General features: G+C 51.7%; 2 protein-coding genes across 2 annotated transcripts; both read left to right on the top strand.

Annotated features, from left to right (window-relative positions):
• Positions 1–975: 975 nt before the first annotated feature.
• On the top strand, positions 976–5,637 carry pi4kb (phosphatidylinositol 4-kinase, catalytic, beta). The gene is given in 12 exon segments (XM_068757169.1): positions 976–1,011; positions 1,110–1,154; positions 1,717–1,944; positions 2,018–2,200; positions 2,203–2,247; positions 2,318–2,427; positions 2,654–2,758; positions 4,122–4,245; positions 4,356–4,621; positions 4,702–4,834; positions 5,121–5,241; positions 5,334–5,637. Coding segments are annotated over 12 exon segments (1,578 nt in total). The 3' UTR covers positions 5,516–5,637.
• On the top strand, positions 5,635–27,338 carry myo1eb (myosin IEb). Its single transcript, XM_068756639.1, has 28 exons — positions 5,635–6,018; positions 6,570–6,689; positions 9,303–9,440; positions 10,944–11,033; positions 13,328–13,422; positions 13,493–13,580; positions 13,681–13,770; positions 14,145–14,276; positions 14,353–14,487; positions 14,565–14,697; positions 14,951–15,147; positions 15,628–15,708; positions 15,783–15,869; positions 15,952–16,038; positions 18,450–18,617; positions 18,982–19,067; positions 19,170–19,251; positions 19,764–19,969; positions 20,040–20,184; positions 20,350–20,464; positions 20,532–20,701; positions 21,182–21,327; positions 22,583–22,729; positions 22,817–22,974; positions 23,047–23,121; positions 23,203–23,389; positions 23,927–24,102; positions 26,295–27,338. The coding sequence occupies exons 2-28, from the start codon at positions 6,687–6,689 to the stop codon at positions 26,369–26,371; spliced, it is 3,294 nt and encodes a 1,097-aa protein (XP_068612740.1). The 5' UTR covers positions 5,635–6,018; positions 6,570–6,686; the 3' UTR covers positions 26,372–27,338.

Below are 27,338 nucleotides of genomic sequence, written 5' to 3'. Positions count from 1 at the left end.
AACATTTTTTTTGTCTGCAACACAAAATATTTGAAGGGCATCAATTTGCCTGCCATTTTAATCCTTAAACTACAATTTATACAATTAAATAATAAATTAAATTATATAACATCAATAAAGAATAATAAATTCAAATTGCTCAGCACAAAATATAAAACACTTTAACCTACAAAACCAAAATGAGAAAAGAATTGTGCTTTTAGCAAAATGAGGAAGTCGGTCTTTCTTCTTCTGCTAATCCTCCCCACAATTAACGGTGTGCTTTGAGCCTGTAAACCTGAACCAATCAGAATAGAGATGTGGTATCAGTTAACAGCCAATACTGTTAATGTAGGAGGAGGAGCTACAGGCTGTTACTGTGAACAGTGTGAAGTACCATGGGGGAGGAGCTACAGGCTGTTACTGTCAACAGTGTGAAGTACCATGGGGGAGGAGCTACAGGCTGTTACTGTAAACAGTGTGAAGTACCATGGGGGAGGAGCTACAGGCTGTTACTGTAAACAGTGTGAAGTACCATGGGGGAGGAGCTACAGGCTGTTACTGTAAACAGTGTGAAGTACCATGGGGGAGGAGCTACAGGCTGTTACTGTCAACAATGTACAGTACCATGGGGGAGGAGCTACAGGCTGTTACTGTAAACAGTGTGAAGTACCATGGGGGAGGAGCTACAGGCTGTTACTGTCAACAATGTACAGTACCATGGGGGAGGAGCTACAGGCTGTTACTGTGAACAGTGTGAAGTACCATGGGGGAGGAGCTACAGGCTGTTACTGTCAACAATGTACAGTACCATGGGGGAGGAGCTACAGGCTGTTACTGTGAACAGTGTGAAGTACCATGGGGGAGGAGCTACAGGCTGTTACTGTAAACAGTGTGAAGTACCATGGGGGAGGAGCTACAGGCTGTTACTGTAAACAGTGTGAAGTACCATGGGGGAGGAGCTACAGGCTGTTACTGTAAACAGTGTGAAGTACCATGGGGGAGGAGCTACAGGCTGTTACTGTCAACAATGTACAGTACCATGGGGGAGGAGCTAGAGGCTGTTACTGTGAACAGAACCAGCAGTGACGGCAAACTTAACTCGACGTCTTGACCTCTGACCTCCTCAGGACAGCAGCTCCAGTTCTGACAGTCTGGAGTTTGACACTGGTCCCGTAAGTTCACCAGCTCGCGTTGTCGTTCCAGGGTGCATTGTGGGAAATGAAGTGTTTCATGGGGCTTTGGGTTTTGGGTCTGGTCCAGTGAGGTGAAGTCCCAGACATTCAGCTCAGACGGATTTAAAGTCAAATAAAATGGGAGGAGCTGCATGTCTGTGGTCTTGACCGTCACTAATGGCGGTTCTGTTGGATCCAATCAGCCGTTAATGTTGTGGGGAACCAATCAGGGCTGATCTCCACAGCGATGATCCCGCCCTCGTGTTTCAGGCTCAGGAAGACACGAATGAAGCAAACGAATCATTTCCGGAAAGGCCCTAAGCCAATCACATTCCTCGACTGGCAGAGAGGGGTGTGTCCAATCAGTGGTCGAATAATAATTCAACCAGCAACCATTAATCACCAAATGATCCATTTCTTCTATTCTATTGCTTTTATGAACAACAACGCAGCTTTGCTTCATCCGGTCTGATGAACTGTTTCCTCCTCAGGCTCCGCCCTGTTCTGTAAAGGGAGGAGCCAGCACTATCAATGCACCCTAACGATGCCCCCCCCCCCCCAGCCCGTGCGTCTGGCCCCCCAGAGGGACTTTGTGAGGTCCCTCCTCTGCATCGGGAAGCGTTTGGCCACGCTGCCCACCAAGGAGCAGAAGACCCAGCGGCTGGTCTCAGAGCTGGCGCTGCTCAACCACAAGCTGCCGGCCCGGGTGTGGCTGCCGACCGCCGCCTTCGACCATCACGTGGTCCGGGTGCCGCACACGCAGGCCGTGGTGCTGAACTCCAAAGACAAGGTGACCGGGCGTGTCCGGTCCCCCTGAAGGTCCGACGGGGCTCTTTAGACTCACGAACGGCTCTGACCCGCAGGCTCCGTACCTGATCTACGTGGAGGTTCTGGAGTGTGAGAACTTTGAAACGTCCAGTGTTCCGATCCGGATCCCGGAGAACCGGATCAGGAGCAGTCGGTCTGTGGAGAACCTGCCGGACTGCGGCATGACTGCTGAGCAGAGGGCCGGAAGCTTCTCCACAGTCCCCAACTACGACAACGACACGACGAGGCGTGGTCCGTGGACGACATCGGGGAGCTGCAGGTGGAGGTGAGCGGGTGTGATGTCGTCATAACATCAAATCACGGTGGTTTATAAAGTCCGTCTGTCCGTCCTGCAGCTTCCAGAGATCCACGGCAACAGCTGTGACAACATCAGTCAGTTCTCGGTGGACAGCATCACCAGTCTGGACAGCAAGGAGCCGGTGTTCATCGCCGCCGGAGACATCAGGTCGAGACACGCCCATTAGTGCGTCTACTGTGTGTGTGTGTGTGTGTGTGTGTGTGTGTGTGTGTGTGTGTGTGTGTGTTTCAGTCGATGACTAAAGCATTCCTCACTGCCGGCTGAATAAAGTACATCTAAATACATTCAGTCTATCTGTGACATTATCAGATTCTGATGTCACAGATAGACCTCGTCTTCGGTTGTTGTGTCACGGTGTTGTGTTCATGTTCAGGCGGCGTCTGTCAGAGCAGCTGGCTCAAGCCCCCACCACCTTCAAACGCGACCCTGAAGACCCCTCAGCCGTGGCCCTGAAGGAACCCTGGGAGGAGAAGGTCCGGTAGGTGCAGCATGTGTCTGCCTGTCGTTTGGGCGTCTGACTGTCATTGGTGCGTCTGCCTGTCGTTTGGGCGTCTGACTGTCATTGGTGCGTCTGCCTGTCGTTTGGGCGTCTGACTGTCGTTTGTGCGTCTGCCTGTCGTTTGTGCGTCTGCCTGTCGTTTGTGCGTCTGCCTGTAGTTGGGCGTCTGACTGTAGTTTGTGCGTCTGCCTGTAGTTGGGCGTCTGACTGTAGTTGGGCGTCTGACTGTAGTTGGGCGTCTGACTGTAGTTGGGCGTCTGCCTGTAGTTGGTGCGTCTGACTGTCATTGGGGCGTCTGCCTGTCGTTTGGGCGTCTGCCTGTAGTTGGGCGTCTGCCTGTCGTTTGTGCGTCTGCCTGTAGTTGGGCGTCTGACTGTAGTTTGTGCGTCTGCCTGTAGTTGGGCGTCTGCCTGTAGTTGGGCGTCTGACTGTAGTTGGGCGTCTGCCTGTAGTTGGGCGTCTGCCTGTAGTTGGTGCGTCTGACTGTCATTGGGGCGTCTGCCTGTCGTTTGGGCGTCTGCCTGTAGTTGGGCGTCTGCCTGTAGTTTGGGCGTCTGCCTGTAGTTGGGCGTCTGACTGTAGTTGGGCGTCTGACTGTAGTTGGGCGTCTGCCTGTAGTTGGTGCGTCTGACTGTAGTTGGTGCGTCTGACTGTAGTTGTGCGTCTGCCTGTAGTTGGTGCGTCTGCCTGTAGTTGGGCGTCTGCCTGTCGTTTGGGCGTCTGCCTGTAGTTGGGCGTCTGCCTGTCGTTTGTGCGTCTGACTGTAGTTCGGGCGTCTGACTGTCGTTTGTGCGTCTGCCTGTCGTTTGTGCGTCTGACTGTAGTTGGGCGTCTGACTGTAGTTGGGCGTCTGCCTGTCGTTTGTGCGTCTGACTGTAGTTCGGGCGTCTGACTGTCGTTTGTGCGTCTGCCTGTCGTTTGTGCGTCTGCCTGTCGTTTGTGCGTCTGACTGTAGTTGGGCGTCTGACTGTAGTTCGGGCGTCTGCCTGTCGTTTGTGCGTCTGACTGTAGTTCGGGTGTCTGACTGTAGTTGGTGCGTCTGACTGTAGTTGGGCGTCTGACTGTCATTGGGGCGTCTGCCTGTAGTTGGGCGTCTGACTGTAGTTGGTGCATCTGCCTGTCGTTTGTGCGTCTGACTGTAGTTCGGGTGTCTGACTGTAGTTGGTGCATCTGCCTGTCGTTTGTGCGTCTGACTGTAGTTGGGCGTCTGACTGTAGTTGGGCGTCTGCCTGTAGTTGGGCGTCTGACTGTAGTTGGGCGTCTGACTGTCATTGGGGCGTCTGCCTGTAGTTGGGCGTCTGACTGTATTCTATTCTCGGGGGCTGGCCGGGCCTCCCTGCAGGAGGATCAGAGAAGGCTCTCCTTACGGGCACCTCCCCCCCTGGAGGCTTCTCTCTGTCATCGTTAAATGTGGAGACGACCTGAGGCAGGAGCTGCTCGCCTTCCAGGTGCTGCAGCAGCTCAAGGTAACGCTGTGACGTCACACGGAGCATCCTGTCTCCTCGTCTCCTCCTCGTCTCCTCCTCGTCTCCTCCTCGTCTCCTCGTGTCTCAGCGTGCTCCTCCTCCTCCTGCAGTCCATCTGGGAGCAGGAGCGCGTCCCGCTCTGGATCAAGCCCTACAAGATCCTGGTGCTGTCGTCGGACAGCGGCATGATTGAGCCCGTGGTGAACGCCGTATCCCTCCACCAGGTGAAGAAGCAGAGCCAGCTCTCCCTCCTGGACTACTTCCTGAAGGACCACGGCGCTCCGACCACCGAGGCCTTCCTGTCCGCTCAGAGGAACTTCGTACAGAGCTGCGCCGGGTACAGCCTCATCTGCTACCTGCTGCAGGTCAAGGACAGGTGAGGCGATGACATCACACCACTTCCTGCTGCTTCGCCTGCTCACCTGATGGCGTTCTGGCGTCTTTCCTCCGCGGCAGGCACAACGGGAACATCCTGCTGGACTCTGAAGGTCACATCATCCACATCGACTTCGGCTTCATCTTATCCAGCTCGCCCAAGAACCTCGGCTTCGAGACGTCCGCCTTCAAGCTCACAGCGGAGTTTGTGGATGTGAGTTCATCAGGGCTCGCTGTTCGGCCTCCGCGGGTTTGCTCTGTCGCTGTGAGGTGTGATCCCTCCGTCCCTAGCCGCTAGTGACATCACGGGTGAGGGCGGAGTCAGGTTGATGGTTTCAGTGTGGCTGCTGACGAGTTGAGAGGTTTTGATGAGGGATAAGCTAGTATTGATCCCATCGGTTCGAGGATCGGTGATGGTGTGTGTGTGTGTGTGCGTGCGTGTGTGTGCGCGTGTGTGTGCGCGTGTGTGTGTGTGTGTGTGTGTGTGCCCGTGCTCTCAGGTGATGGGCGGTCCCGATGGAGACATGTTTAACTACTACAGGATGTTGATGCTTCAGGGTTTGATCGCAGCCAGGAAGCACATGGACCGAGTCCTGCAGATCGTGGAGATCATGCAGCAAGGTGCGCACGCACACGCACACGCACACGCACACACACTCACACACACTCTCACACAAAGGTGAGTGCACGTGTGACCCCCCCGTGCCCCTCAGGAACGCAGCTGCCCTGCTTCCACGGGCCGTCCACCCTGCGGGGCCTGAAGGAGCGCTTCCACATGTCCCTGACGGAGGAGCAGCTGCAGCTGCTGGTGGAGCAGCTGGTGGACGGATCCATGCGCTCCATCACCACCAAGCTGTACGACGGCTTCCAGTACCTCACCAACGGCATCATGTGACCCGCGGGGGCGGAGCCAACCAGAGCACCAAGCAACGGCATCATGTGACCCGCGGGGGCGGAGCCAATCAGAGCACCAAGCTGTACGACGGCTTCCAGTACCTCACCAACGGCATCATGTGACCCGCGGGGGCGGAGCCAATCAGAGCACCAAGCAACGGCATCATGTGACCCGCGGGGGCGGAGCCAATCAGAGCACCAAGCTGTACGACGGCTTCCAGTACCTCACCAACGGCATCATGTGACCCGCGTGGGCGGGGCCCGGCCGGGCTCTGAGCCAATCAGAGCATTAGTTTGAGCTGTCTGCTTCCAAGCATCCAATGAGAACACAGTTCAGACTCTGTTCTCATTGGATGCTTTTATCTTTAGTGTCGGAAGAAAATGTACTGAAAATAAACAGAAATCTAAATCTGATTGAAGATCAGCTCAACTCATTGATCACGATCGTTGGATCCACACCCGTCTGACACGCCTTCTCGGGGGGGCGTCTCGCAGCAGCCCCAGGTGAGATAAACCGGACTGCAGACGAGCTGTGATTGGTTGAACTCATGTTTGGACACACCTATGAGTGATAAAGAGGCGGAGCTATGATGGAGAAAGATTAACATGTTTTAAGTTAAAGTCTAAAAAAAGACATCTTAGAAGCAAAAGTATAAAAAAGATCAGAAGGAACAAATAGATCACACAAACATGTTACCTTTCATGGAACAAATATCTCAATCATTGATTTTGTAACCGATCAGTCAATGCTTAGATCTTCGGATCGTTAAAATGGAGCAGAACTCAAGTCACATGTTTTGACGTGTAAAATAAATCTCCTGAGATCTTGGATTCCTGTCAGACACCAGGGGGCAGCAGAGCTGGTCTGTGGCGCTGACATTACCCAGAGTTCTATAGAGAGGAGCACGAGGGGGCGGGGCTTTACCTGCCCACACCTGCAGAGAGTTGAGAAAGTTGAGAGAGGGAGGAAAAGAATCGACAGAAACGGAAGAGGAGAAAATGTTGAGCCTGATTCGCTGACCTGAAGCTGACTGATCCGGACCCGTCTCATCCAGGTTCGGTCTGAGCACACCTGGATCCTGGTTCCTGGGCCCACCTGAGACTCACTGAAGATTTCCCAACTTCGACCTGAACCAGGAAGTGAGAGCAGGAGGAGCGGCCAGACAGCAGACATGGTGAGTTCACCTCAACCAGAACAAACACCCGGTCCCGGTCCTGGGCTTGGGCCTGGGCCTGGTCCTGGTCCCGGTCCTGGTCCTGGGCTTGGGCCTGCTGATGTAACTGTGGTGCTAGTAGCTGGACCAAACCTGGTCTAGATCCTAGACCTGGTTCTGATACCTAAACCAGGACCATTTTTTATTGCTTGGATCTGTGCCTTCTGGTCAGAATCTAAACCGGACCCTGATCTTAAAACCGGTCCAGGTCCAAGTAGATGCTGGTCCTGGTCTGAAGTGAACTTGATTCAGGTAAAAAGACAAAACCTGAACTCAAAAGTAGAACAACGGTGAAGTGGACATCTTATACTATGACATTTTGTGCTGTTGCCATGGTAACCCTTATTTGTCTCAACAGTTTTGTCTATTATTCTTACTATTGTTATGTTTGTTGTTGGTATTGTTTATTATTTCTGTAAGTATTTTTTATTTTTGTGTATTTGTTTTGGGGGGGGGGGTTGTGTTGATTTGATTGGACAGCTGAGGAAGGACACGGGGGTCTACTCTACTCTACTGTGTGTACTCTACTCTACTCTACTCTACTGTGTGTACTCTACTCTACTCTACTCTACTGTGTGTACTCTACTCTACTCTACTGTGTGTACTCTACTCTACTGTGTGTACTCTACTCTACTCTACTCTACTGTGTGTACTCTACTCTACTGTGTGTACTCTACTCTACTCTACTCTACTCTACTCTACTCTACTGTATGTACTCTACTGTATGTACTCTACTCTACTCTACTGTATGTACTCTACTCTACTGTATGAACTCTACTCTACTGTATGTACTCTACTCTACTGTATGTACTCTACTCTACTCTACTGTATGTACTCTACTCTACTCTACTCTACTCTACTGTATGAACTCTACTCTATTCTACTCTACTGTATGAACTCTACTCTACTCTACTCTACTGTATGTACTCTACTCTACTCTACTGTATGTACTCTACTCTACTCTACTCTACTCTACTCTACTGTATGAACTCTACTCTATTCTACTCTACTGTATGAACTCTACTCTACTCTACTGTATGTACTCTACTCTACTCTACTGTATGTACTCTACTGTACTGTATGAACTCTACTCTATTCTACTCTACTGTATGAACTCTACTCTATTCTACTCTATTCTACTGTATGTACTCTACTCTACTCTACTGTATGTACTCTACTCTGTGAACTATACTCTACTGTATGTACTCTGCTCTACTCTACTGTATGAACTATACTCTACTCTACTCTACTGTATGTACTCTACTCTGTGAACTATACTCTACTCTACTCTACTCTGTGAACTATACTCTACTGTATGAACTATACTCTACTCTATGCTACTGTACTCTACTCTACTGTATGAACTCTACTCTACTCTACTGTATGAACTCTACTCTATTCTACTCTACTCTATGTACTCTACTCTATTCTACTCTACTCTATGTACTCTACTCTATTCTACTCTACTGTATGTGCTTTACTCTACTGTATGAACTCTACTCTACGTACTCTACTCTATGAACTATACTGTGTGTTACTGTACTTTACTATACTGTGTGTTACTGTACTTTACTGTATGTGTGTGTTACTGTACTTTACTGTACTCTACTGTACATACATACAGTTTCTACTGATATTTCTTTCTCTTTTTTAAACCAGAGGAAATGGATAAAAAGATACATTAATATTGATTTATATAATGTTTACATACGTTTATCAATTGTTTTATTGATCTGCAAACTCTGAATAGTATTCTTCACTCATGGAAGTCCTGTTGATGTGTGTGTGTGTGGGGGGGGGGCGTCGCCGTTCCTAAACATGATCCCACATGACAGAAGGAATTCAGGGAATCCAGGAAGTGTGGAGACACAATCCGACCAATCAGCCCACTGGGAGCAAACGGAGTACTTTGAGTTCAGGAGACGGAAATACTCGCTTTAAATCACCACGGTTACATAAATGATCTGATTGGATGAAGTTAATCAGCCAGAGAGGGAACTGCTCTCCATCTGCTCCAAGTTAAAATGGGAGCTGATGAGGCTGCTGATTGGCCGTCCTGTTGCTCCTCCCTGAACAGGAAGTGTGCGTCTGTTAGCTTGCAGGTTAGCATCGCTAGCAGGAGCACAGATTTCACTGTTTTAAAGATGGTTTACCAGCTGCTCTAGTGATAATGATGTCACCACTCTGATGATGATGTCACCACTCTAGTGATGATGTCACCACTCCAGTGATGACGTCACCACTCCAGTGATGTTACACTCATTATAAAATCTGAAACAATCCAGATTTAATTTAACCCTTCATGAGAACCAGTCTAGAAACTGAGATGCCCAGTTTTCTTTTTTTTAAAAAAAAAGAACCAAAAAGGGGCGGGGTTTATCTCCAGTGTCATCCATTTCACATTTTCTCGGTTGGGATCAATTCTAGCGTTGTTGCTGTTTATCTTTACTAGTTCACTGCTACTTTACTAGTATAAATACTAGCATAACCAAAGGTGTGTATTTATATATTTTGCAGGAATGCTCGGTTTGATCTATTTGTTGAAGTCTTTTTCTGTGTGCCCCGCCCCCTCAGGGTAGTAAGGAACGTTACCATTGGCAGGCTCAGAATGTAAAGGTGAGCGGGGTGGACGACATGGTCCTGCTGTCCAAAATCAGCGAGGACGCCATCACAGACAACCTGAAGAAGCGGTACATGGACGACTACATCTTTGTATCCTAGGCAACAACGGAAAATGTCCTCTCTTCTCTGAAAGTAGAAATATTGAATCACGTAAAAGTAATCCATTCTAGGTTTTAACATCAAAGTATTAACACATTTGAATGTTTGTCTTTGAAATTAGCTTCATGCTCATCAGCTTTTCTGTGTTTCGTATTCTAATAATGAAACGGGCTCAGAACCGATCAGCTGTTCAAGGTTTAATGTTGCTGTAGCTGATAACGCTAACATTAGCACGGTAGCATCAGCAGCGAGAGAAGAGGCAAGGGAAGAGTTCAGGGCTGAGAAGTTCTGACGCTCCACAGGTAGGAGGTGAGTTAGAGGAGAAGGAGAAGTTCTTACGCTCCACAGGTAGGAGGTGAGTTAGAGGAGAATGAGAAGTTCTTACGCTCCACAGGTAGGAGGTGAGTTAGAGGAGAAGGAGAAGTTCTTACGCTCCACAGGTAGGAGGTGAGTTAGAGGAGAAGGAGAAGTTCTTACGCTCCACAGGTAGGAGGTGAGTTAGAGGAGAAGGAGAAGTTCTGACGCTCCACAGGTAGGAGGTGAGTTAGAGGAGAAGGAGAAGTTCTTACGCTCCACAGGTAGGAGGTGAGTTAGAGGAGAAGGAGAAGTTCTGACGCTCCACAGGTAGGAGGTGAGTTAGAGGAGAAGGAGAAGTTCTTACGCTCCACAGGTAGGAGGTGAGTTAGAGGAGAAGGAGAAGTTCTGACGCTCCACAGGTAGGAGGTGAGTTAGAGGAGAAGGAGAAGTTCTTACGCTCCACAGGTAGGAGGTGAGTTAGAGGAGAAGGAGAAGTTCTTACGCTCCACAGGTAGGAGGTGAGTTAGAAGAGAAGGAGAAGTTCTGACGCTCCACAGGTAGGAGGTGAGTTAGAGGAGAAGGAGAAGTTCTGGACTGACTTGGATGAAGTGCTTCAGATCATCTCTAGCAGAGAGTCCTGATTGGAGCAGACCTCGATGGGCGTGTTGGTGAAGGAAATGGAGATGAAGAAGTGATGGACAAGTTTGGTGTTCAGGACAGGAACCCAGAAGGACAGATGCTGGTGGACTTTGGTGTTCAGGACAGGAACCTAGAAATGAGACAATGGAAGGGACAGTGAAGGTCAGAGAGACCAGACTTTTGGTTTGGACATGTCCAGAGGAGAGACAGGGACTATATCGGTAGAAGGACGCTGAGGATGGAACTACCAGGGAACAGGACTAGAGGACGACCCAGGAGAAGAGACATGGACGTAGTGAGGGAGGACATGAGAGTGGCTGGTGTTGGGGAGGACGATGCAAAGGACAGGGTGAAGTGGAGAAGGTTGGGTTGCTGTGGCGACCCCTCATGGGACAAGATGAAGGTAAAGTAGTCGTAGTAGTAGTAGTAGTACTAGTAGCAGCAGCACACTGATTTAAAATAAAAACTGAAGCAAAGCAGAATAAACATGACTGAAGGACATCCTGGGTTCTGCTGGCCTGTTCTGGTTCTGGTTCTTGACCTGGTTCTTCCCATCAGACTTACATCGGTGCAGTTCTGATCTCCGTGAATCCATTCAAGCAGCTTCCATATTTCACCGACAGAGAGGTGGAGCTATACCAGGGAGCGGTAAGACCACGCAGCTACACGCTACGATACAAGCTACGATACGTGCGGCTACACGCTACGATACAAGCTACGATACGTGCAGCTACATGCTACGATACAAGCTACGATACGTGCAGCTACACGCTACGATACAAGCTACGATACGTGCGGCTACACGCTACGATACGTGCAGCTACACGCTACGATACAAGCTACGATACGTGCGGCTACACGCTACGATACAAGCTACGATACGTGCAGCTACACGCTACGATACAAGCTACGATACGTGCAGCTACACGCTACGATACAAGCTACGATACGTGCGGCTACACGCTACGATACGTGCAGCTACACGCTACGATACGTGCAGCTACACGCTACGATACAAGCTACGATACGTGCAGCTACGCGCTACGATACAAGCTACGATACGTGCAGCTACGCGCTACGATACAAGCTACAATACGTGCAGCTACACGCTACGATACAAGCTACGATACGTGCAGCTACACGCTACGATACAAGCTACGATACGTGCAGCTACACGCTACGATACAAGCTACGATACGTGCGGCTACACGCTACGATACAAGCTACGATACGTGCGGCTACACGCTACGATACAAGCTACGATACGTGCAGCTACACGCTACGATACAAGCTACGATACGTGCAGCTACACGCTACGATACAAGCTACGATACGTGCGGCTACACGCTACGATACAAGCTACGATACGTGCGGCTACACGCTACGATACAAGCTACGATACGTGCAGCTACACGCTACGATACAAGCTACGATACGTGCAGCTACACGCTACGATACAAGCTACGATACGTGCAGCTACACGCTACGATACAAGCTACGATACGTGCAGCTACACGCTACGATACAAGCTACGATACGTGCAGCTAAACGCTACGATACAAGCTACGATACGTGCAGCTACACACTACGATACGTGCAGCTACACACTACGATACGTGCAGCTACACACTACGATACGTGCAGCTACACACTACGATACGTGCAGCTACACGCTACGATACAAGCTACGATACGTGCAGCTACACGCTACGATACAAGCTACGATACGTGCAGCTACACGCTACGATACAAGCTACGATACGTGCAGCTAAACGCTACGATACAAGCTACGATACGTGCAGCTACACACTACGATACGTGCAGCTACACACTACGATACGTGCAGCTACACACTACGATACGTGCAGCTACACACTACGATACGTGCAGCTACACACTACGATACGTGCAGCTACGCGCTACGATACAAGCTACGATACGTGCAGCTACACGCTACGATACAAGCTACGATACGTGCAGCTACACGCTACGATACAAGCTACGATACGTGCAGCTACACGCTACGATACAAGCTACGATACGTGCAGCTACACGCTACGATACAAGCTACGATACGTGCAGCTACACGCTACGATACAAGCTACGATACGTGCAGCTAAACGCTACGATACAAGCTACGATACGTGCAGCTACACGCTACGATACAAGCTACGATACGTGCAGCTACACGCTACGATACAAGCTACGATACGTGCAGCTACACGCTACGATACAAGCTACGATACGTGCAGCTACACGCTACGATACAAGCTACGATACGTGCAGCTACACGCTACGATACAAGCTACGATACGTGCGGCTACATGCTACGATACAAGCTACGATACGTGCGGCTACACGCTACGATACAAGCTACGATACGTGCAGCTACATGCTACGATACAAGCTACGTCACATGCAGCTACACGCTACGATACAAGCTACGATACGTGCGGCTACACGCTACGATACGTGCAGCTACACGCTACGATACAAGCTACGATACGTGCAGCTACACGCTACGATACAAGCTACGATACGTGCAGCTACACGCTACGATACAAGCTACGATACGTGCAGCTACACGCTACGATACAAGCTACGATACGTGCGGCTACACGCTACAATACAAGCTACAATACGTGCAGCTACACGCTACGATACAAGCTACGATACGTGCGGCTACACGCTACGATACAAGCTACGATACGTGCGGCTACACGCTACGATACAAGCTACGATACGTGCGGCTACAGACCGGATTCATCACATTAGGAACCCGTACTGAATCCGGTTCTGTTGGGAACCCGTGCGGAATCCGGTTCTGTTGGGAACCCGTGCGGAATCCGGTTCTGTTGGGAACCCGTACTGAATCCGGTTCTGTTGGGAACCCGTACTGTATTTACTTGATCTAACTGGATTTATTTACCCCCCCCCCCCAGGCTCAGTATGAGAACCCCCCCCACATCTATGCTCTGGCTGACAACATGTACAGAAACATGATGATTGACAGCGAGAACCAGTGTGTCATCATCAGGTGGGCGGGTCTTTAACTCCTGGAAAATGTAAGTGGAAACCCCAGTGTGATGTCATTTCCTGTCTGTTAGCGGTGAGAGCGGCGCTGGAAAAACTGTTGCTGCCAAATACATCATGAGCTACATTTCCAAAGTGTCTGGAGGAGGAGACAAAGTACAGGTCAGTAGTACACAAAGTACTGCTCAGAGTATTGCTCGTTAGATCCTGTGCATGCTGACTGTTGCCATGGTGACTGGTGTGTGTGTGTGTGCGTGCGCAGCACGTTAAAGACATCATCCTGCAGTCCAACCCTCTGCTGGAAGCCTTCGGTAATGCCAAGACCGTCCGCAACAACAACTCCAGCAGATTTGTGAGTATTGTGTGTAATCAGCTTTCCCCGGAGCACCTCAGAGCTCTGTCCCAGGCCCGGTTTAGGGGGCTCTTCTAACCCTGATCCTGAGTCTGTTCCCACAAACCATCAACATTAACTGAGGGAGTCTGGTGGTCGCCGGTTCCACCTGGACCGTCGCTCACGTTCTCAGAGAACGGCGGCGGCCTGCTGGGCTCAGGTTCACCCCCCCCCCGCCTGGTCCCCGTCCCAGAGCCACCTATAGGTTTAAGAACGATTCTCTGCTCTGATTGGTCCATTCAGGTTCAGATCTTGTTGAGAAGCTCAACAGGTTGTGGGACTGCTGTTGCCATGACTACCGCTAGCTGTAGTGATAATTGTCCTCCCCCTGTCAGGGTAAATACTTTGAGATCCAGTTCAGCCGAGGAGGAGCTCCCGATGGAGGGAAGATCTCCAACTTCCTGCTGGAGAAGAGTCGAGTCGTGTCTCAGAATCCTGGAGAGAGAAGCTTCCACATCTACTACCAGGTGCAGCCCGGGCCGGGGCGCGCCTCCGGCTCTGGCTGCTGGCTTTCCCTGACCTCTCTGTGACCTTTGACATCAGCTGTTGATGGGGGCGACCGAGGAGCAGAGAGAGAACCTTGGGGTCACGACCCCTGACTATTACTTCTACCTCAACCAATCAGGGACCTACACGGTGGAGGACATGAACGACAAGAAGGACTTCTCTGACACGATGGTCTGTCTGCTAACCTGTCTGTCTGCTAACCTGTCTGTCTGTCTGTCTGCTAACCTGTCTGTGTGTCTGTCCACCAGGGGGCGATGTCAGTAGTGGGACTGTCTCCAGAGGATCAGGATTCTGTTCTTCAGATTGTTGCTGGAATTCTTCACCTGGGAAACATCGGATTCAGAGAGGAGAACAACTACGCAGTAGTGGAAAGCCAGGACTGTAAGAACTGCAGTACTCTGCAGTACTCTGCAGTACTCTGCAGTACTCTCTAATACACACTACGCAAATTGTAGGAGCATTAGAAGTTCAATATTGGACGGATGGATGGATGATGGATGACAGATTGATGGCGGTCGATAGACCTGCAGGCTTTCTGATCCAGAATTCTTTCCTTTCAAGCTCTTAAAGCCACGCCCATCATGTCCGGGTGTCTTCAGGTGTCTTCAGGTGTCCCGTGTGTCTGTCCCGTCAGTCCTGGCGTTCCCGTCCTTCCTGCTGGGGACCTCTCAGGACGGCCTCTGCAGCAAGCTGACCAGCCGGGCGATGGACAGCAGGTGGGGCGGGAGGACGGAGACCATCGCCGTGACGCTGAGCACGGAGCAGGCCTGCTTCTCCAGGGACGCCCTGTGCAAGGCGCTCTACACACGCCTCTTTGACTTCCTGGTTGACGTGAGTCCACGCCCACCGCTCACACACCTGTATGCTCACACACCTGTATGCTCACACACCTGCTCACACACCTGTATGCTCACACACCTGTATGCTCACACACCTGTATGCTCACACACCTGTATGCTCACACACCTGCTCACACACCTGCTCACACACCTGTATGCTCACACACCTGTATGCTCACACACCTGTATGCTCACACACCTGTATGCTCACACACCTGTATGCTCACACACCTGCTCACACACCTGTATGCTCACACACCTGTATGCTCACACACCTGTATGCTCACACACCTGTATGCTCACACACCTGCTCACACACCTGTATGCTCACACACCTGCTCACACACCTGTATGCTCACACACCTGTATGCTCACACACCTGCTCACACACCTGTATGCTCACACACCTGCTCACACACCTGCATGCTCACACACCTGTATGCTCACACACCTGCTCACCTGGACTGACCAGTGCATTAACAAAGCCATGGAGAAGGAGCAGGAGGAGCTCAACATCGGCGTCCTCGACATCTACGGCTTCGAGATCTTCCAGGTAGGAAGTCCCGCTTCCACTGATCGATTGATCGATTGATCGATTGACTGCATTGATTAGCTGTTCTCTTACAGAGAAATGGCTTTGAACAGTTCTGCATCAACTTTGTGAACGAGAAGCTGCAGCAGATCTTCATTGAGCTCACGCTGAAAGCGGAGCAGGTGAGGGCGTGACATCATCGCCGCTCTGCGCTGTGATGTCACGGCTGTGATGTCATGGCTGTCCGTCTGTCCCCCTCCGCAGGAGGAGTACGTCCAGGAGGGCATCCAATGGATGCCCATCGACTACTTCAACAACAAAGTGGTCTGTGACCTCATCGAGTCCAAACTGGTGAGTGGACAGGTCAGCAGGTGATCGACCCAATCAGGGCTAATCGGGAGAGCTTATTGATCCCAAGGGGGGGGAGAAGAAATGAGAGACCACAATACACTATCTGTGTACTCAGAATAAATTAAGGATCAATACAGTAAATATTACTTCACTCCTCAGGACACAGTCATCCTAGGACCGAATGGACCCCTGTGTCCTACAGCAGTGGGCGGGGTTAGCGCTGCGTGCTCCCTTAGCTTTAGCATAGAGCAGGGGGCGGGGTTAGCAGCTGCATGCCCCCTTAGTGTTAGCATAGAGCAGGGGGCGGGGTTAGCAGCTGTGTGCCCCCTTAGCGTTAGCATACAGCAGGGGGCGGGGTTAGCAGCTGCGTGCCCCCTTAGCGTTAGCATAGAGCAGGGGGCGGGGTTAGCGCTGCGTGCTCCCTTAGCTTTAGCATAGAGCAGGGGGCGGGGTTAGCAGCTGCATGCCCCCTTAGTGTTAGCATAGAGCAGGGGGCGGGGTTAGCGCTGCGTGCTCCCTTAGCTTTAGCATAGAGCAGGGGGCGGGGTTAGCAGCTGCATGCCCCCTTAGTGTTAGCATAGAGCAGGGGGCGGGGTTAGCGCTGCGTGCCCCCTTAGTGTTAGCATAGAGCAGGGGGCGGGGTTAGCGCTGCATGCCCCCTTAGTGTTAGCATAGAGCAGGGGGCGGGGTTAGCGCTGCGTGCTCCCTTAGTGTTAGCATAGAGCAGGGGGCGGGGTTAGCGCTGCGTGCTCCCTTAGTGTTAGCATAGAGCAGGGGGCGGGGTTAGCGCTGCGTGCCCCCTTAGTGTTAGCATAGAGCAGGGGGCGGGGTTAGCGCTGCGTGCTCCCTTAGTGTTAGCATAGAGCAGGGGGCGGGGTTAGCGCTGCGTGCCCCCTTAGTGTTAGCATAGAGCAGGGGGCGGGGTTAGCAGCTGTGTGCCCCCTTAGCATTAGCATACAGCAGGGGGCGGGGTTAGCAGCTGCGTGCCCCCTTAGCGTTAGCATAGAGCAGGGGGCGGGGTTAGCGCTGCATGCTCCCTTAGTGTTAGCATAGAGCAGTGGGCGGGGTTAGTGCTGCGTGCTCCCTTAGCGTTAGCATAGAGCAGGGGGTGGGGTTAGCGCTGCGTGCTCCCATAGCGTTAGCATAGAGCAGTGGGTTGGGTTAGCAGCTGCGTGCCCCCTTAGCGTTAACATAGAGCAGGGGGCGGGGTTAGCGCTGCGTGCCCCCTTAGCGTTAGCATACAGCAGGGGGCGGGGTTAGCACTGCATGCTCCCTTAGCGTTAGCATAGAGCAGGGGGCGGGGTTAGCAGCTGCGTGCCCCCTTAGCGTTAGCATAGAGCAGGGGGCGGGGTTAGCAGCTGCGTGCTCCCTTAGCGTTAGCATAGAGCAGGGGGCGGGGTTAGCAGCTGCGTGCCCCCTTAGCGTTAGCATAGAGCAGGGGGCGGGGTTAGCAGCTGCGTGCCCCCTTAGTGTTAGCATAGAGCAGGGGGCGGGGTTAGCAGCTGCGTGCCCCCTTAGTGTTAGCATAGAGCAGGGGGCGGGGTTAGCAGCTGCATGCTCCCTTAGCGTTAGCATAGAGCAGGGGGCGGGGTTAGCAGCTGCGTGCCCCCTTAGTGTTAGCATAGAGCAGGGGGCGGGGTTAGCAGCTGCATGCTCCCTTAGCGTTAGCATAGAGCAGGGGGCGGGGTTAGCAGCTGCGTGCCCCCTTAGCGTTAGCATAGAGCAGGGGGCGGGGTTAGCAGCTGCGTGCCCCCTTAGTGTTAGCATAGAGCAGGGGGCGGGGTTAGCAGCTGCGTGCCCCCTTAGTGTTAGCATAGAGCAGGGGGCGGGGTTAGCAGCTGCATGCTCCCTTAGCGTTAGCATAGAGCAGGGGGCGGGGTTAGCAGCTGCGTGCTCCCTTAGCGTTAGCATAGAGCAGGGGGCGGGGTTAGCAGCTGCGTGCCCCCTTAGTGTTAGCATAGAGCAGGGGGCGGGGTTAGCAGCTGCGTGCCCCCTTAGCGTTAGCATAGAGCAGGGGGCGGGGTTAGCAGCTGCGTGCCCCCTTAGTGTTAGCATAGAGCAGGGGGCGGGGTTAGCAGCTGCGTGCCCCCTTAGCGTTAGCATACTCCAGCGTTTCCCCTCTCTCTTAGCACCATAACTTTAGACTCTTTTGAAGACACTGTTTCTAACATAATAAACACTTCAATTGTGGTGGATCCGGTCAGAACCAGAACCCGATCCAGCTGGTGGGGTTTACGTTGGATGATCCTGATGATTATTAATGTATTGACTGCAGGACAAAGTAAAGTTCCAGAAACAATAGTGCTTTTAATTTGAAAGGGATGCAGGTAGTTTTGATAGGATGGGTGGAGAGAGAGTGGCTTATGGAGGAACTGAACAATGACCCAACATCATGTCTGGATGTTACCCAGAATCCTCTGGGGCTCATGAGTGTCCTGGATGACGTGTGTGCTACGATGCACGCTAAAGGTGAGGGGGCGGATCAGACGCTGCTGCAGAAGCTTCAGGGTCAGATCGGATCACATGAACACTTCAGCAGCTGGAACCGAGGCTTCATCATCCACCACTACGCCGGGAAGGTACGCCTGAAAGTCTGTACGCCTGTCTGTACGCCGGGAAGGTACGCCTGAAAGTCTGTACGCCGGGAAGGTACGCCGGGAAGGTACGCCTGAAAGTCTGTACGCCGGGAAGGTACGCCGGGAAGGTACGCCTGAAAGTCTGTACGCCTGTCTGTACGCCGGGAAGGTACGCCTGAAAGTCTGTACGCCGGGAAGGTACGCCGGGAAGGTACGCCTGAAAGTCCGTACGCCGGGAAGGTACGCCTGAAAGTCTGTACGCCTGTCTGTACGCCTGTCTGTACGGCGGGAAGGTACGCCTGTCGATACGCCTGTAAGTCTGCACACAGGACTGACTATACACCTGACTACCTGTCTCTCTGTCTAGGTGTCGTATGACGTTGACGGTTTCTGTGAGAGGAACAGGGATGTGTTGTTCAATGACATCATCGAGCTGATGCAGAGCAGTGAGTTGTAAGTTTGTGTGTGTGTGTGTGTGTGTGTGTGTGTGTGTGTGTGTGTGTGTGTGTGTGTGTGTGTGTGAGATACCCTCATCTGTGGTGTGTTTGTCTTCAGCCCGTTCATCAGAGCTCTTTTCCCTGAGAACCTGGACGCTGAGAAGAGAGGGCGTCCGACCACCGCCAGCAGTAAGATCAAGGTGAGGGAGTATTTCGTTGGTCGCCGTCTCCTCGCCGTCTCCTCTCCGTCTCCTCGCCGTCTCCTCGCCGTCTCCTCGCCGTCTCCTCTCCGTCTCCTCGCCGTCTCCTCGCCGTCTCCTCGCCGTCTCCTCTCCGTCTCCTCGGCGTCTCCTCGGCGTCTCCTCGGCGTCTCCTCGGCGTCTCCTCGGCGTCTCCTCGGCGTCTCCTCGGCGTCTCCTCGGCGTCTCCTCGGCGTCTCCTCGGCGTCTCCTCTCCGTCTCCTCGGCGTCTCCTCGGCGTCTCCTCGGCGTCTCCTCGGCGTCTCCTCGGCGTCTCCTCGGCGTCTCCTCGCCGTCTCCTCGGCGTCTCCTCTCCGTCTCCTCTCCGTCTCCTCTCCGTCTCCTCGCCGTCTCCTCTCCGTCTCCTCGCCGTCTCCTCGCCGTCTCCTCGGTTAGCCCAGAGGCCGATCTGAACAGGAACAGTAGTGAGTCGCTCCGGAGCTAGCAGGACGCTAACCCTGCATCCCCTCTAGAAACAAGCGAACACCCTGGTCCACACCCTGATGAAGTGCACCCCGCACTACATCCGCTGTATCAAACCCAACGAGACCAAGCGTCCCCGGGACTGGGAGCAGAACCGGGTCAAGCACCAGGTGGAATATCTAGGCCTCCGAGAAAACATTAGAGTCCGCCGGGCTGGATACGCCTACAGACGGGTCTTCAGCAAGTTCCTGCAGAGGTCAGAGGTCATACAGGATGCGTCACGTTTCACCTTCCACCAAACATGCTAACAGAACTTGGTGCTGCAGGTACGCTATCCTGACGAAGGAGACCTGGCCTCGGTGGAGGGGCGAGGAGCACCAAGGAGTCCTTCACCTCCTCAACTCTGTGAACATGGACCAGGACCAGTTCCAGCTGGGCAAGACTAAAGTCTTCATCAAAGCCCCAGAGTCGGTGAGATGTGTTGCTGACAGCAAAGGTTCCTACTGACAGAACCCGTTGACCTCAGGAGAACCTTCTGATCATGACCCAGTTTGTAAGGAATCTGGGGAGTAGGGGTGATAGTTCTAGTCCTACAAAGGTCTCCTCCTCGCTTGTCTTCATTTGCTGTCTCTGCAGCTCTTCCTGTTGGAGGAGATGAGGGACAGGAAGTTTAACGGTTATGCTCGGGTCATCCAGAAGGCGTGGCGTAAACACATTGCTGTCCGCAAGTACGTCAAGATGAGGGAGGAAGGTGAGGCAGTCGTCCGCGTCCGGGTCGATTGTGTCCTCGTCTCCACTGAGTTGCTTTGTGTTTCCAGCCTCTGACGTCCTGCTGAACAAGAAGGAACGTCGTGAGAACAGCCTCAACAGGAACTTTGTGGGTGACTACATCGGGATGGACCACCACCCGGAGATCCGGCAGTTTGTCGGTCGTCGAGAGAGGATCGACTTTGCTGATGTTGTGGTCAAATTTGACAGACGATTCAGGGTAGGAACTCGGTCCCACAGGAACTACAACCGACGTCTCCAAGTTAACGGCAGGAAATGGAGCGTAAAACAGGCGGTAGAAACCAGCTGAATGTTCAGACAGTCGGTCCGGTAGGAAGGCGGCAAACAGGCAGAAAGAAAAAGCCTGTTGTTATTGTGCAAGGAAGACCCGCCTTCCTCCGCCTCTGATTGGCTCGTAATGCTGATTTGGTTTGTTACGGTTCGGTTTGCGGTGGTACCGAGATGCATGAGTGGTTCTGTGCAGCACCAGAGGTGATGATCTACCAGTGGTTCTATGTTCCAGCCCTCAGAGGGTGGGAACGTGGAACCACTGGTAGCGTCAAGGTTACCAAAGGCCAGCCCCCGTTTCTAGCCCCGCGCGCCTATCGTTGCCGATCCCTGGTCTTAACTGTTTGGGTTCACACATCAGCGGTTTGAACCATGTGACCTTCACCACCTGACTTGACCTGTTATTCCGCAGACTGTGAAGCGTGACCTCATCCTGACGCCCAAATTCCTGTACCTGATTGGTCGAGAGAAGGTGAAGCAGGGTCCAGACAAGGGTCAGATTCAGGAGGTTCTCAAGAGGAAGATTGAGCTCAACAAGATCCAGTCTGTCTCCCTGAGGTACACCAGCAGAGACTGCTCCGGAACCTGGACCACAATTGGAATATGAAATATGTCCAGGACCAGAATCAGGACTAAAAAGGACTCAACTGGAACCAGAGTCACTATTTAGAATAAGAACCAGAACTAGAACCGGGTCTGAAAACAGGCGTAGTAAAAAAAAACAGCAACAAAATTAGGAGAACTTAAAGGTCCCGTTTTACCTAAAACTCACTGTTTCCACGTTTCTACACTATTCTGGTGATTTTGGGTCCTTATCAACCCAAAAACAGGTAAATTAGCCATCCAGTCAATCCTCGGTGGTTCCGTAGGTCAGTAATCACCTGAAACACGTCTGGCAGAAATCCTCCTTTGTGTTACGTCACGTTGATAAAAACGTGCACAAGATGTGCGTGTGAGCGTCCCCGTGTCTGCGTCTCCCCGTCCTCGCTCTACTGCGCCGTTTGCCCTGCATGAAGTTTATTTTTGTTCCGGCGAAAATGTGCCCGTTCCTACCCTCACCTGTCGGTCGATCTCCGTTCCTACCCTCACCTGTGGTAACGAGCTTTGGGGAGTGACCAAAGGAACAAGGTCGCGGGTCCAAGCGGCTGAAATGAGCTTTCTCCGTGGGGGGGCGGGGCTCTCCCTTAGAGATCGGAGTAGAGCCGCTGCTCCTCCGCGTTGAGAGGAGCCGGATGAGGAGCATCTACTCAGGATGCCTCCTGAACGCCTCCCCGGGAATCCCCAGGAAGAGTTAGAAGAATCGGCCGGGGGGAGGGAGGTCTGGGCTTCCCTGCTTGGGCTGCTATTTGGACCAAAGACTGTCAGAGATTTCGTATCTGTGTCTGGGACCTGCGTTGACTTGTGGAGAAACGGTAGAACATGGGACCTGTAAGTCATGACTTGTATCTGAACTAGAAGTAGAACCTGGGTTAGAATTTCAACTGTGGTTCGACGTAGCATGAAAACCAAAGCCAGGATCGGTACCAAAACTATGGAACCAGAGTCAATGTACAGGAAGTGGAATTAGAGCTACAGCTACAAATATGAGAACCAAGGACACAAAAGCAACTGGAACCAGATTTGGAGATAGAACCAGGCCCAGAAATCAAAGTAGAGCTGCCACTGAAACTAAATGCAGACAAAATGTTCTGGTAGCCAGAAACACCCCCAAGAGCAGAACCAGAATGCTTAGAGAGCGAACCTCTTGCATTATTTCCTACGTACATTGTTCTGTAAGGAAAACTGCCGGTCTGATCTTTTCTTTGTCTGTCAGCACTCTGCAGGATGACTTCTTCATCATCCATGAGGAAGAGTATGACAGCGTTCTCCAGAGCGTCTTCAAGACGGAGTTCCTCAGTCTGCTGGTCAAACGCTACCACGACAAAGTTCAGAGGAATCTGCCGCTCAAATTCAACAACCTGTGAGTGCCGTTACTTTGTTCCTACAGTTCCAAACGCCAGCCTGCACCGCTAACAAGTCCGAACGCCTTCGCCCCCCCGGGCGCCAGGCTGGAGTTTAAGGTCAAGAAGGGCGGCTGGGGTCCGTTCAGCTCTTCAGGGTCCAGACAAATCCAGTTCCAGGTTGGTCAGGGGGATGAGGCAGTTCTGAAGCCCAGTGGGAAAGTCCTGCAGGTCTCCATCGGACCAGGTCTGCCCAAAAACTCCAGTAAGTTCAGACTGGGCTGTTCTACCTGAGCGTACCCTGTGGTCTCCGCCTCACTTCTTGTTTGATCTGTAGGACCGATGAGGAGGGACAAACGCAAAAGTCTCTACAGAGCGAAACAGTCTCCGCCTAGTGGCGAGTATGATGCAGGTACCAGGGAAAGAACACCTTCAGCTGACACAGGGTACCGTCTGGGCCTGGCCTGGATAACCAAGGTCTTCTGTTCTTCAGCTTCTCGCTCCAGAATAAGTAGAGAACCCAGACAGGGTTCCAACTCCAGAGTCTCCCTGATGAGGCAGCAGTCCAGCATGGAGCAGCCAACGCTACCGAGGTTCCAGAGTCAGCGCCGGCATGACCAGCAGAAGTCCCAGAACCTCGACATGGGCTTCATGAACGTTCCTGACCAGGGCGCCGCAGGGTGAGCCTGCCCGAACAACCCAGTAGAACCAGTTAACCAATTCAACAGTTACACAACTAGTTGGACTGAGGCCAAGCCAAATCCCCCGCAGCAACATTAGCATGTCTACAGCAGCTGAAGCTAATGTTAGCACACCTGCTATTAGCAAAGTGCTTATTCATGGAGCTTTGAGTATTGAAAACATCCTGATGTAGATAATGTTGAGGTCAGTAGTTGGAGGTGATTGGTCCTTATTTGCTGTCCTGTTTACTATTTTAATCTGTCAGAACTCTAGTTGGCTAATGTCAGGTATTGTAGCTGAAGTTGGCTAATGTCAGGTAATGTAGCTGAAGTTGGCTAATGTCAGGTAATGTAGCTGAAGTTGGCTAATGTCAGGTATTGTAAGTAAAAATTAATAACATAAAACGTAAAAACGTTTTAAATATTCACAACATTTAATGCACTCAGAAAACACAAGCGTCATCTCATCGACCCCCCCCCCCCCCCCTCATCGGCCTTCCTCCTCCTCGTTGCTCCTCTACCCTGTTTTTGTTGCAGGATCCACCGGCGGCGCTCAAAGGAGGTGAAACCTCTACCTGGAGCAGGTCGACCCAAGCCGGCCCCCAAACCGAAACCTCGGTCTCCGCAGTGCAAAGCTCTGTATGCCTACGACGCCCAGGACACCGATGAGCTCAGCTTCAACGCCGATGATGTCATCGAGATACTCAGTGAAGGTGTGGCCAATACTGCTTCCACTACGGCAGTTACTAATGGTTGCATTGTGTTTGATGATGATGAATATATTTATTAGATAGAATGTTAGAGTACAAGTACAGTCACACAGTAGCATGTATTACAGTACAAGTACAGTCACACAGTAGCATGTATTACAGTACAAGTACAGTCAAACAGTAGCATGTATTACAGTACAAGTACACTCACACAGTAGCATGTATCACAGTACAAGTACAGTCACACAGTAGCATGTATTACAGTACAAGTACACTCACACAGTAGCATGTATTACAGTACAAGTACAGTCACACAGTAGCATGTATCACAGTACAAGTACAGTCACACAGTAGCATGTATTACAGTACAAGTACAGTCACACAGTAGCATGTTACAGTACAAGTACAGTCAAACAGTAGCATGTATTACAGTACAAGTACAGTCACACAGTAGCATGTATTACAGTACAAGTACACTCACACATTGTTTTGGGAGGTTTGGAGCCTGGTTTTCAGGGACACTTTGATGTTTGAATACCAGGAGGTGCTAGCATAGAGGAGGTGCTAGCATAGAGGAGGTGCTAGCATGGAGGAGGTGCTAGCATAGAGGAGGTGCTAGCATAGAGGAGGTGCTAGCATAGAGGAGGTGCTAGCATAGAGGAGGTGCGAGCATAGAGGAGGTGCTAGCATGGAGGAGGTGCTAGCATAGAGGAGGTGCGAGCATAGAGGAGGTGCTAGCATAGAGGAGGTGCTAGCATGGAGGAGGTGCTAGCATAGGGGAGGTGCTAGCATAGAGGAGGTGCTAGCATAGAGGAGGTGCTAGCATGGAGGAGGTGCTAGCATGGAGGAGGTGCTAGCATAGAGGAGGTGCTAGCATGGAGGAGGTGCTAGCATGGAGGAGGTGCTAGCATAGAGGAGGTGCTAGCATGGAGGAGGTGCTAGCATAGAGGAGGTGCTAGCATAGTCAAAGAGGGGCTGAACGAGGCTCCAGCAAGCGTCCGGAGACAAAAGCAGACATTCTGCCCAAAAATCTTGTTCTTTGATTGACTTTTTTGATCACCTTAGTTGCCATACTATCACCAGACAGGTATTTGTCAAGAACACAGCCCAAATAGGTAATCTCTTCTTTGCTGGAGATGACTGTATTATCGACTGTGACCTTGAAATCATCAACATTTATCTCACGCAGAGAGTGTTTAGACCCAAAAAGAATCGATTTGGTTTTACCAAGATGTAGTGACAGTTTGTTATCAGTAAGCCAAGTACGGATTCTGGTGACCTCAGAGCTGAGAGCCTCCTCAACCTGCACTTTGACCTCTCCCAAAATCAGGAGTGCTGAGTCATCAGCAAGCAGGAACAATTTGCAGTTACAGGCATGCTAGTGCGAGTTGTGATACCTGTAACACTGCTACTTATAAAAATACTACTGTTGCTCATAGTAATAACACTGCTGCTTGGAAAAATACTGCTACTACTCTACCACTTCTAGTATTACTGGTATTGCTGCAAGTTCTAGTACTGCAGATACTATTCTGTTATTAATTCTGCATGAATTTTTAATTTTGTCTCGGTCCTGAGTTACGAGACCTCATGAGTTTCATATTTAGTCTCATGATCCACTAACTAGATGGTTCCGTCCGGAGGCGGCCGGCCACTAGATGGTTCCGTCCGGAGGGGGCCGGCCACTAGATGGTTCCGTCCGGAGGGGGCCGGCTACTAGATGGTTCCGTCCGGAGGGGGCCGGCCACTAGATGGTTCCGTCCGGAGGGGGCCGGCTACTAGATGGTTCCGTCCGGAGGCGGCCGGCCACTGGATGGTTCCGTCCGGAGGCGGCCGGCCACTAGATGGTTCCGTCCGGAGGCGGCCGGCCACTAGATGGTTCCGTCCGGAGGCGGCCGGCCACTAGATGGTTCCGTCCGGAGGGGGCCGGCCACTAGATGGTTCCGTCCGGAGGGGGCCGGCCACTAGATGGTTCCGTCCGGAGGGGGCCGGCTACTAGATGGTTCCGTCCGGAGGGGGCCGGCCACTAGATGGTTCCGTCCGGAGGGGGCCGGCCACTAGATGGTTCCGTCCGGAGGGGGCCGGCTACGAGAGGGTTCCGGCGGGACTCACACGGTGTACCTGACTGACCTGACCAAACACAGCTCTGGCTGGGACCTGATTCGTCCCCTGTCTTTGTACTCTGTTGTCTACAGATCCGTCTGGTTGGTGGTTTGGTCGGTTGCGGGGCAGGGAGGGGATGTTCCCAGGAAACTACGTGGAGAAGATCTAGAGCCCTTGTCCGGGGCGGCAGGAAGCTGTTTCCTGAATATGACAAGTTTATCTGTAAACGTGTATATTCCAGTAGGTGGCATCGGCTACCAGCCAACCGGAGCAGCAATAAAGTCTCCAGAGGTCAAAGGTCGGGGTCGGCGTGTCCTACCTGCTGTCTCTGAGATGTCTTAAAGGTCCCCGTGTGACATCAGTTTCTGATTGGAAACAGCAGCCCAAACTGATTTTACACGCGTTCCCACAAAGATGCCAGGGCGTTGTCAGCGCCCCCTGCAGGCGACACCTGGGCAGAACACACCTGCTGCCCAGTGCTCTTCTCAAAGAAAAACCAGGTGAAAACAGGAGCGGGTCAGAAACCAAACGTCACACTGGAACTACTTCAATTCTCCTTTGTTGTTCTCAAAGTGTAAAAGGTGACTGCTGACGAACCTGCAGCTTCTAGCTCTGATTGGTGGAATAAAAATCAAAGGCAAGTGAAACGAGGTCGAAATATTGGTATGTGACTTTAACTATGAAATCATTTTCTGGAGCTCATTCAGGTTTTCATTGTATGAATAGACTTTTATTTTCAGAATGAAACAATAACGATAAACTGGCCCTTCAGTCCAGCTGCTGCGTCTCCTTTTGAGGGGCTTGGACACATGTTTCATTATTTTATTTAGTTTGTAATCTCTGGCTGGAGACGTGCTAACATTAGCTTCACCACTACATGCTCCACATTTCGCCCGGGCTGGGACTCGAACCGGTGACCTTCTCCGCTTCCAGCCCGAGACCCGACCCGCATAGTGAGCATGTGGTCTGGTACGAGATGCAGCCGCGTCCGGTCTGCCGGTTCTAATGTGTTCTCAGATTTATGCATTAAATGATCTAATATCTGCTTTCTTGAGAAAAACAACTACAAATATAGTCAGAATAAGAAGTCCGGTTGTAGTTCCGAGGTCACCCGTCATACTTTGTTTAATAAACAA

The sequence above is a fragment of the Brachionichthys hirsutus genome, chromosome 3, assembly GCF_040956055.1.
Source record: "Brachionichthys hirsutus isolate HB-005 chromosome 3, CSIRO-AGI_Bhir_v1, whole genome shotgun sequence".
Lineage (NCBI taxonomy): Eukaryota > Metazoa > Chordata > Actinopteri > Lophiiformes > Brachionichthyidae > Brachionichthys > Brachionichthys hirsutus.
Note: the sequence above shows the minus strand (reverse complement) of the source record. Positions and strands in the feature narration are given on the sequence as shown.

What these genes read in the sequence shown, in the direction of transcription:
- myo1eb (XM_068756639.1), top strand. An exon ending in TGGAGCTATACCAGGGAGCG is followed by an intron (nt 11,034 to 13,327) that starts GTAAGACCACGC and finishes CCCCCCCCCCAG; the next exon opens with GCTCAGTATGAGAACCCCCC. An exon ending in AGGTCTGCCCAAAAACTCCA is followed by an intron (nt 22,975 to 23,046) that starts GTAAGTTCAGAC and finishes TTTGATCTGTAG; the next exon opens with GACCGATGAGGAGGGACAAA.